The sequence below is a fragment of the Phallusia mammillata genome, chromosome 2, assembly GCF_965637545.1.
Source record: "Phallusia mammillata chromosome 2, kaPhaMamm4.hap1.1, whole genome shotgun sequence".
Classification (NCBI taxonomy): domain Eukaryota; kingdom Metazoa; phylum Chordata; class Ascidiacea; order Phlebobranchia; family Ascidiidae; genus Phallusia; species Phallusia mammillata.
The window spans coordinates 10387229-10398129 of record NC_137253.1 but is presented as its reverse complement, the minus strand read 5'-3'; the positions used below and the strand labels follow the sequence as shown (position 1 = coordinate 10398129).

Here is a 10901-nt window from a genome sequence, read left to right as displayed (position 1 = left end):
CATCAGAACGTGAGACCTAAAGGCACTGCTACTTCACAAGACTATCTGAAAAACTGTGCAACTTGACACCTCAAACCTGTTTTTCCCCAATGGTAGTTTCTTTGAACAAAGCGGTGAATGCTAATCTTCCGCAAGTAGGCCGTTTTTGCACCATTGTTTAAGGTTCTTGACCCAATTCATCTTTTTGAACGTGATAATAAAGCATCTACACAAATCACACTTTTCAGCGCACCATCTTTCAGTTCAGCCACTTTGAAAGTGCAGAAGCAGCACGTTCAAATCTTTTACCAACTCTTTTTTAACATAACATTTCGCAAGAGTTATAAGTGGCCTGAAATCGGGGCCCAAGTCACAAATATGGCTTTGTGTAAAGTTAGATCAGAATCTTATTTTTGTTTAAACTGAAGCCCAAAGCCCGACCCAAAAACCTGGCATTTACAACAGTGTGGCAATCGTACTGTGATTTTTTTTTCTCTTTTTTTTCAAGTTTTGTTGTCTTTTGTTATTTTATATTTGCATCGGGGCAAACATTTTATGTTCCGGGTTGGGATTGGTTGTATTGAGACTGAAGCATAGACTAACAGTTCGCTAAGTTTTTGTTAAAGCCCTGTGTTTGTATCATCTATGATGTGGTGTTAATATTTACAAATGTTGTCGTATTTTGTGTGTCATCAGTAGTTTGCCATTTTTGCCTTGTGTGTCAACTCGTATCTAATTTATTAAAATTAGATGGTAAAAGGTTGTATGCATTTAGAGGTATTGCCCTGCTAAATAGTTAACTCTAATTTAAACTGAAATTAGCACACAAAGATCCATAAGCTTTAGAGTGAATTCGCGCTTGACTAAGAATGAATTGAAAGACCTAATCTTTGTTATTATAAAATTGTATTTTAATTTGTGACGCCAGTTTAGACTTGAGACAGATGTGTAGTCTTAACAAGCTAACTAGAAACGTTACAAAGGCGGAGTTACTCACAAATGTTGATCAAACAACCAACCAAAAGAAAAATTGCTTTGATACAATTCCTGTGTTTCGATACAAGTTTTTCGTCGGTCAAAAGCTTTGACTCGAAAAACAAATGACCCATGAAAACCGATGATGCAAAAGATATCAAATTCGACCCACTGTGCAGTTTTGCCACTTTCTACAAACCCAACACGCAAACTAGGAGTACGGTTCAAAGCTAGCAAAATATTGTGGGGATGCTGAAACAACAGCGAAACAGTATCAGGTTGTGGCAAGTGGAAAACGCGATAAAAACGTCAAGTTAGCAAACCGGCGTACCGAGTTCACTGAGGAATGCGGTATGAATGTCGATAAGTGAGCTTTGAAAAATCTGCACAACTTTTCTTCCACGTCTTGGTTTCAAGAAAAACTATTTTGTAGGCATCGATTTTTTGTTCGTAAAAAGTTTGTTATCTTAGTGACTAAGCTTTTTCGCAGATGTCCTTTATTTCTATTTGCTTGCCGATTGAATAATAATAAATTTCTCACTGGCGCATTGTGTTGAGATGAACATAAATTCGTAACTGAGATCAGCCCTGAAGCGTACATGTAGACCAGCGATCACTGCACACTCATATAAAATTACAGTACACAGAAGGCGCCATACCGAATACCTGTCACCAAGCATTCACCAGCATATGGCAAGGCGTTCACTGGAAAAATCCCATTGCGTTTGCATTTAAGAGAGAAGAGAAACGAAGAAATTTACTTTAGTGTGTATTGTTAAAAAGTTTTTGGTTGAGAATCTAAGTTTGATGTTAGAAATGTTTGACGTTTTGGGCGGTGTGTTATGTTAATTTTAAAAATGCATTAATATTTTTGCACCATTTTTCGGTATTTACAAAACGTTGTCGAGATTTAGTTAAGTTATATTTACCCATTACAAAAGCACCTTAAAAGAAATATTTTCGCCTAAGATTCGTCCCTGAAAGACAATTATAACATAAACTGCTTTTTAATTAAAATAACCTGGTACGCAGACCTCACACTGTTGCTGTCGTCTTTAACTTACTAAAACGGACATGTATATTTTTTAATAATATTGATTTTCTTCAAAAGGCATTTTATCACAGTTAAATACTGAGGGCTGCGCTAAAACAAAAAATCGCAAGGCTAACGAGTAGAGCTAACAGGCAAAATTAAGGCTAGTTACTTTGTAACACTAGAGGTACTAACGCGCAAACCCAGCTTGAAATACCACATTTTAAAACTTGCCTTTGCGGTAATTTGTTGATTAAAATTTAACCTGTTCTTCTCGACAACTACATCTACATAAACTGTTAACAAATCCATGGTCTCAAAGTAAACACCTTTCTTCCCAATAAATATTATTTCTAGTCACTGAAACATTTGCAAAGGCGTTAATTAAAAATCTCTCTGTTATCGCTTAATCTCACCACGAGGCCAAACATACGCTAAAGTGTATACCCACATAGTCGGAGCCAAAGTCTAATCGGAAAACTATGAATGCCTTTGCTGAAACAGTTTTTCCGGATAAGTCATGATTTCAAATTAGTTTTGTGTCATTGTAACATTTAAATAAATCATATCAGACACAACATATTTTACATCTTTAAATGTTGTAATGACTCTTTATTCCTTCGCAAAGTTTGTTACTATATTTTACGATTTTCACCACCTATTCGTTTTCCAAACTGATTTGTTTTTTGACATGGTTGTTCTATTTTAAGTAGGGAAATATAAGTATGGAATGATTCATAAATCTTCTTTGTCAGTAAGTTCTAATTTTTTGATACGTTGCAAGAAAAAAATCTGGCTTTGGAATTTCGAGGTTAGGTCTGAGTGGAAACTCCTCTTGTACCCGGTTTGCGGTTCTCGTCTGTATCAAGTAGGCAGTGACGGGGAGGCGACCACCCCCTTGGGTTTGTACAGCGGCTACCGTGGATATTTTAGTTTGTTTAGATGGGTAACGTACGGAACATCGTAAAATCTGAAGAAGACTAAGAAACGATTTTTTGGTATTAAACAAGCGTGCTGGCGATATGGCAACAAACCGTTCCTTAAAAGCAACCTGTTTGGGTTAGTGTCTTGTTTGTGACGCCAATCACATAATTGTTTGCAAGTGAATCTTTAGGCATTATTCTTTATATATGCTGTAAAAGATTTCAGTTGATACAAAACAGAAACAACTTGACAAAAACATCTTTAAACGCTGCTAAATCAAAATTTATATATATTTAATTTTTGTTTTTTTTTATTGATTTTAAATGTGCATTCTTTGCAAGGTTTGTGGGTATTTAACTTTGTGTTTGAATAAAACTATTCTTGTACTTGCATCCATTAGTGACGCCACAACTAGTTGATTTTGTGTACTAATGTGTATGTTGTGTATACGTGCATATTTGTGCACAAAACTAAGCAAATAAGCAGTTAGGATAAAAGTTAAAAATAAATAGTTCAAATTACTGGAAGATTTTAGAAAGTTGACTTGTGACTATAGTTTTTTAACACCAATGTAGGCTTCGAATCTCAAATCTCACTAGTGCCACCTAACGGCAAAGGCTCGTAAACTGAATGTACACAAGGGCATGGGGAAAAACACAAAGCCTATTTAAGCTGTAGGTACCTTTGATGTGGTGTGGCGACACTGCATTGTCGGTTAGCCGCTGAAAGTCCAGGCTTACAGACAGGCTCCTGCTCTTGTCTTTATTTAAAAGCAAACCATAAAAAAATGACTACAGGCCGAGTTAATGTGCGGAAAGTCAAATACGGCACGACGAGCACACAATGTAACTGATGATAAAGAAAAAAAGAGTTGTAAGTCGGGCCGGGCTTTTCGAGCCGGGTTCGGGCTTAGGTTTCTTCAAAAAAAACGGGCATGATTCGGGCCTGACTTTACACTCTGTGTCACTATTTTTTTTGCTTTGCCTGACCTAATGTCAAACAGCCATGAAACTCTCTGTTGAAGACCAATTGTCTGTTGTGTTTGATGTATCATGCTTTACTCTGTAAAGAGCTACACCAGGACACGTCTTTTAAAACAGGTCCAGAAATGCTAGAAAAACAGCTTCCTACAATCTATTTAAGAAACAACAAAACACACAGGTTACTTGACCGCCTTTCACTGATTAACTATCACCAGCCTAATGGCTTCTTTTTGTTGGTAATAAGGCACACTAAAAATTTCAGTTGAAATGCTTTCGTAAGACAATACCATGCAAGAGATGAAACAATCTTGAACGAGTACTTGAAAACAAAACAAAAACGTAAGCCTTGTAAGGTCATTGTTACAGCGAGAATTAATTGTTCCGCTTGGCTGATTTCAGTTCTCCTTTATTCGTGACGTATTGAAATATTCATCCGCGACAGAGCATGTGCTTTGAACGCCACGTTTTTGTGAGCTGAGTTAGTTGCTAGGTTTGCAGTCAATTTAAGTGAATTTAGCCTAATTTCTTGTGACTATTTTGTTTATAGTGAAACTGTAAATGTTAAGAGCAATAGCAAATGCTGAATTGTCAGTTGTGGAACCTCTAGCCGCGTGCTAGTAAAGCCCTGGTTACCCAACAGTTGGTATGTTTTATGTTCTTACTTGATTTGTGTTTAACTTGTGTTAAAGTGTATTCTAACCGTAACTGGACTTATTACAAGTAATTTGGAAGTAATCTAATGTAAGATATGACCGATTAATGTAGATTTAATTTGAAACCTTTTGTGTACTGCTTACTGTGTAGTTATCGCTATGACGTCATAATGTGTACGTATGGCTTATGTATGTTATTTGTGGTTACAGAAAAACCGTTGCCGTTGCTATTGACGTTGTCGTCTTGGTTTATTCGTCAGCGTTGCCTATTATCGCCAAAAAAGAACATTCGTTGCAAATGCAAGAGTGGGTCGTCTTGGAGGACAGGCTGTAGGACGGGCGCGTTTTACAAAAAGGGTTACCTAGTGTGACGAACGGCGCAGGGCCAGGCTGCGCACCTAGCGGTCGTTACATTAAAGTTTTTCAACTGATTGAAAACAAAGTGTTCAATCTACGGAAGCCTTTGAAAAATAAAGTTTTTCAACTTATGGAACTCGTTGAAATCGAAGATTTCAACTTTGGACTTTGAATTGTGCATAAGCAAAGTGAACGCGATGGTTGAATCTCAACACACTCTTGACAATTTAGTTAAACGACTGAACTTAGCATATCAAGATGCAGAGGAAATTATGATTGATTCCTCGAATGTGCAACAGTTAAAAGAGAAAACTTCATCCATTGATGTTTTGTACGACGAATGTGTTGGCAAACATACAACACGACTGGACTTTGTAAAAAAGAAAAAAGATAGAAAGAAAATTAATGCTGCGCTCTCAAGTTTGCGAAGTGGCAAGCAAGAATTTGATGCGCGCACAGAAGAATGGTTAGAGGAAGTAAGGCGATCCAAGCCGCCTGAACACTCAAGCAAGGAACCGTCTGTCAGCGATTTTGGTTCTAGAAGCAAGACCGGTTCATATGCTAGCTCGAGGTCGAGTTGCAGACGTACTGAGGCGCGGGTGAGAAAAGAAGTCGCATTTCTAGAAAAGGAGTTTCTGCAGAAAAAGATGGAAGCAGAAAATAGCCTTTTGCAGAAAAAAATGGAAGCAGAAAGTTTACTTAAATCCTCTGAAAATCAATTAAAAATTCTAGAAGCTGATCATAAGATAAAGACTGCTACAGCGGAAGCTGACTTATGGGAAAGGACATCTTCATCTGGGTCATGTTTTGCTGGATTTCAGCCAGAGAAGCAAGTTGAATTACCAGTCCTCTTCTCACCTGAGATCAAACCCGATTTAGTAAAAGAGGAAAAGCAAGCATCAGAGTCCGGCAATATTAACAGAAGCAGTTTAGAAGCGCAGGTAACGGACATTCCGTCCTCATCGCGTTGCGAACCTAAAACAAAAACGGAAGTGTTGAATCATGAGCCGGAGGTGAGTGACCTGTGTCGTGTTGCGGCAGTCTTGAAGGCAGGGATGGAGCTTCCCAGGCCACAGCTGCTGTATTTTGATGGTGATCCGCTAATGTACACGCGTTTCATGATAAGCTTTGACGAAAATATTGGTCGACGTGTAGATAGCGACAGTGTGAAGCTTAATTATCTCATCCAATACTGTCGGAAAGAAGCACATGCAATGATTGCCTTCTGCATTGGCCTTCACCCCCTTGAAGGTTACCGAAGGGCTCGAGAGTTGTTATTCGAGCGTTACGGACGTCCTATTATTATCGCACGTGCATACGTAGATAAGCTAAGTCATTGGCCTTATCTGAAATCCGATGATACTGACGGATTGATAGAGCTAGCACAGGCATTAGAAGAGTGTCTGGTGACCCTGACTCATCTGGGATACTTCGCAGACATCAACAATTTTGAAAATATGCTGAATATAATAAAGCGATTGCCGTTTGCACTGCAAAGTCAATGGAGAAGACATGCTGCTAAAATTGAAAGGAATGGGAAAGAGCCTCGTTTCTGTCACCTTGTTGAATTCGTTAAGAAGGAAGCGTACATTGGAACCACGATGTTTGGTCGAGTGTTGGGTCCTCGGAAGGACAGAGATGCGCAGAAAAGGCGCAGTAAATCTCCTACGACGAGGACAAGAGCATCGACTCATGCGACATCGGTTGCTCCAGGAAACGAGCGTAAGGCTGAACCGAGAAGTCTTCAGAAGCAGGGATGTCCTTTGTGCAGTAAATCACACGACCTTGGCAATTGCGACGTGTTCAAACGGAAAACCTTCGTAGAGCGAAGAAAGTTTCTGCGTCAAGTTCAGCTGTGTGACAATTGTTTTGTAAAGGGTCATATAGCAAGAACATGTAGTTTACCAAACTCTTGCACCATCGGCGGATGCCGTGGAAAGCATCACAACCTTCTGCACTGGACAGAATGGAAGACTTCTTCAACTGCACCCGTACGCGAAGCGTCTACGCAGGCCTCAGAAGAGAAACCGACATCATCAAATGCAACTGTTACCTGGACTTGCATGAGCACTCATGCAGAGAGTGTGTACCTTAACATAGTGCCGGTAAAGGTTACGGCCAGTAATGGTAGAAAGCTGGAAACTTACGCCTTTTTGGACCAAGGATCGACTACAACCTTGTGTGACAAACGACTGATCGAGCAGCTGGACGTCGGGGGGGAGAAAGACAACGTACTCCTTGACCACTGTCAGTGATATGTCACGGAGAAGAGAGGGTTTGGCCGTCGATTTAACGGTGGCGTCGCTCGACGGGAAGCAATCCGTACGATTAAACGACGTTTTGAGCGTGGACAGTTTGCCAGTCTCCCCAAACAGAATACCGGAAGGGTCGCTTTGGCGATGGCCTCACTTGCGTAATTTAGAGTTTCCTGTCTTGCCCCATGGGGAAGTCATGTTGCTGATTGGAGCAAACGTTCCCGAGGTGTTCTGGATAAATGATGAACGAAGAGGCGGAAGAAAGGAGCCAAGTGCCGTGCGTTCTATGCTCGGTTGGTCGCTTGTAGGTCCTTGTCATAGTAATGGTTCAAGAAGTTCACAGATACGGGTGAATTTTGTAACCTCGCAGGACGAAACGTTGTACCAACAGATAAAATGCATGTGGGAAAGTGACTTTGGCCCAACCGCGTTGTCACCCGCAACGACACTGTCGACAGATACGCATCGAAACAGATGGAAAGCTCAGTAAAGTGTCATGACGGACACTACCAACTGCGATTGCCATGGAGACCAGGTGCTCCAAATTTGCCAGATAACCGTGCTATGGCAATAAAGCGTTTGTCATACTTGAAACGGCGATTGGAAACTGATTCGCAGCTGTATGAGAAGTACAAGCAAACGTTGGATACGTACTTGAACGAGGGATATGCCAGACGTTTAAAGGGCGACGACAAGGAGCCGGAAGATGGCGCTGTTTGGTACCTGCCGCATCACCCGGTTGTACACCCGCAGAAACCTGGAAAGGTGAGGGTCGTCTTTGACTGCGCCGCCAGATATCATAATATTTCGCTGAATGACCAGCTCTTGCAAGGCCCAGATTTACTCAACAGTCTTTTTGGGACGCTTGTTCGATTTCGCCAGGAACCAGTTGCGTTTGTCGCCGATGTAGAAGCGATGTTTCACCAGGTAAAGGTTGATCCGATCGATACATCTGCACTAAGATTCGTTTGGTGGCCTGAAGGCGATTTGTCACGTGAACCCGTTGATTACCAGATGCTGGTGCACATATTTGGTGCAGCCTCGTCTCCTTGCTGTGCTGGGTACTGTTTGCAGAAAACTGCCGAAGACAACCAGGAGAGATTCAGTCCTGAAGCGGTTTCGACAGTGAAACAAAACTTCTACGTGGACGATTGTTTGAAGTCCGTAAGGAACGAAGACAATGCAATCAAATTGGCTGGCGAGTTGCGTGAATTGTTGCAGCTCGGAGGATTTCGGCTCAGAAAATGGGTGAGCAACAGCGAGCGTGTGTTGTCGTCAGTCCCAACCGAAGATAGATCTGTACAGTCCATTATATTAAATGTTGATGTAAAGCACATGGAACGTGTGCTTGGAGTGTTGTGGAATTTTCGCTCCGACGTGTTTGAGTTTGACGTAAAGGTCAAAAAGAAGCCTGTAACGAGAAAAGGGATACTTTCCGTGGTCAGCTCCTTGTTCGATCCCTTGGGTTTCGTTGCGCCTGTAATATTACATGCGCGAAAGCTTTTGCAGGAGCTTTGCAAAGAAAACTATGGCTGGGATGAGGAAGTTCCACCGGATATAGAAAAGAGATGGAACGCATGGATTTCTGAGCTTCCAGGTCTATTAGAAATTAAGATTAAAAGGTGTTTTCAGACCACTGGACTTGAAGTCAAGACGCACGAGCTGCATCATTTTGCAGATGCGTCTTCCTGTGGATACGGAACAGTCGCATACTTGCGAACAGTGGATGAACAAGGCAATGTGCATTGTTCTTTTGTTACTGGAAAGGCCCGTCTTGCGCCTTTAAAGATGGTGTCCATTCCCAGATTGGAATTGACCGCAGCTACTCTTGCTGTTAAGATGGACCAAGTTTTAAGGCAGGAACTTGACTTGGATATCGGACGATTCGTGTTTTGGACCGATTCAACTGCAGTTCTGCAATCCATTTACTACGTAAATAAGCGTTTTTGTACCTTTTTCGCCAACCGTCTGGCGAAAATTGAGGAAGGATCCGACGCGTCGCAGTGGAAGCATGTTCCTACTGCACTGAACCCAGCTGATGACGCATCTCGTGGGTGCACTGTAAAGGCTTTTCTCCAAAACAAGCGTTGGTTCACCGGACCTTCGTTTTTAGGCAGCGATGAACGTCACTGGCCTACGAATCCTGTGAATACCAAAGATGTTCCCGAGGAATATTTAAACATGAAACCGAAGAAAATGATGGCTGTACATGTTGCAGAGGAGCAGTGTTTGTTTGATGATTTAATTTGTCGCTATTCTTCATGGAAGAAATTAAAGAAGGCAGTTGCTTGGCTTCAGCGATTCGTTGACTATCTGCGTTCTCAGAAGAACCAACAGCTATCCAAAAGACTGACTGTCGCTGATCTTGAAAGGGCTGAGCTAGCGATTGTCAAATATGTTCAAAGAATACAGTTTTCTGAAGAAATAGACGCCTTGTGTAAGTGTAAAGACTTAGAACGCGGCGGAAAGAAGAAAGTCATGAAGAAACTGCCATCAAAAGCTCTTCATAGACTCAATCCTGTTTTGATTGATGGTGTGTTGCGAGTCTGGAAAGGGCACCGATTCCCTTTGAAATTAAACACCCGATGATTCTCCCAAACGCACATCACGTTACTACCTTGATTATTCGCGAGACACACGCTAATGTTTGCCATTCCGGAATGTCGCACACTTGGGCAATTGTTCGTCAGAGATATTGGATTGTGCGAGGTGGTGTAGCGGTAAGAAGAATCCTTGGAAACTGTGTGTTTTGTCGAAGAAGAAATGCTTCAGTCTCGAAACAAATGATGGCCGACTTACCTGTTGAGCGCACGACTCCGGGTGAGCCACCGTTTTCGTCTGTGGGTGTGGATTACTTTGGACCCATACTCGTAAAACAAGGAAGAAGCGAAGTCAAACGATACGGTTGCATCTTCACGTGTATGACCGTGCGTGCTGTGCATTTGGAAGTAGCGCACTCGCTTTCTACTGACTTGTTTATTGACGCTTTCCGAAGGTTTATTGGAAGACGGGGAAAGCCCAGGCGCATTTTCAGTGATAATGGAACGAACTTCGTCGGCGCTGAGCGCATACTGCGCGAGTCTCTTGAAAAATGGAATCAAACACACATCGAAGAGCGTCTTCGCCAGTGGGGCGTTGACTGGTCATTTAACCCACCTGCCGCCAGTCACATGGGTGGCGTCTGGGAACGTCTAATTCGTTCGGTGCGCAAGATTTTGAATGTATTGTTGGGACAGCAAGTGCCTTCTGACGAGACGCTGAGTACGCTGCTTGTTGAGGTCGAGTTCATCCTAAACTCGAGGCCCTTGACTCCCATCAGTTTTGATCCTGCCGACAGAGAGCCTCTGACACCGAACCACCTTCTTTTGATTGGGCGACATGATATCTCGCCACCCGGAGTTTTTGTGAAGGAAGACAAACGAGTACTTGCTGACGCTACAGACGCGTCAGAAATGGCAATTTCCCGAAGAGAACCTCGACGTTGGTGATCTGGTCCTGTTGGTCGACAACTCGGCACCAAGGGGAAAATGGCTTACCGGAAGAATTGTAGAAACGTACCCGGATAAGTCCGGGTTTGTGCGAAGTGCTTTGGTTAAAACGCACGTTGGGTCGTTCAAACGACCGATCGCAAAGTTGTGTTTGATTATGAAGGCTTAAAATGTTGTGTTGTTCGTTATGTTTCCTTTCTCGCTGTTTGTGTGTTGTGAAGATGTTCTCATGGGTTCGCACATCGTCGGGGGGT

At 42.1% G+C, this 10901-nt stretch overlaps 2 protein-coding genes and 1 long non-coding RNA gene across 3 annotated transcripts; all 3 read left to right on the top strand.

Annotated features, from left to right (window-relative positions):
* Nucleotides 1-4417: 4417 nt before the first annotated feature.
* On the top strand, nt 4418-4846 carry LOC145214637 (uncharacterized). Its single transcript, XR_013857090.1, has 2 exons — nt 4418-4537; nt 4758-4846. It is a non-coding gene; the product is annotated as an uncharacterized LOC145214637 (long non-coding RNA).
* Nucleotides 4847-7723: 2877 nt separating this feature from the next.
* LOC145212954 (uncharacterized) lies at nt 7724-9748 on the top strand. The gene has a single exon (XM_080081201.1). It carries the CDS (start codon nt 7724-7726, stop codon nt 9746-9748), a length of 2025 nt encoding a protein of 674 aa, XP_079937327.1.
* Nucleotides 9749-9819: 71 nt separating this feature from the next.
* On the top strand, nt 9820-10647 carry LOC145212953 (uncharacterized). Its single transcript, XM_080081200.1, has one exon. The coding sequence runs from the start codon at nt 9820-9822 to the stop codon at nt 10645-10647; it is 828 nt and encodes a 275-aa protein (XP_079937326.1).
* Nucleotides 10648-10901: the final 254 nt, after the last annotated feature.

What these genes read in the sequence shown, in the direction of transcription:
- LOC145212954 (XM_080081201.1), top strand. Translation starts at nt 7,724, where the DNA reads ATGGCAATAAAGCGTTTGTCATACTTGAAACGGCGATTGGAAACTGAT.
- LOC145212953 (XM_080081200.1), top strand. Translation starts at nt 9,820, where the DNA reads ATGTCGCACACTTGGGCAATTGTTCGTCAGAGATATTGGATTGTGCGA.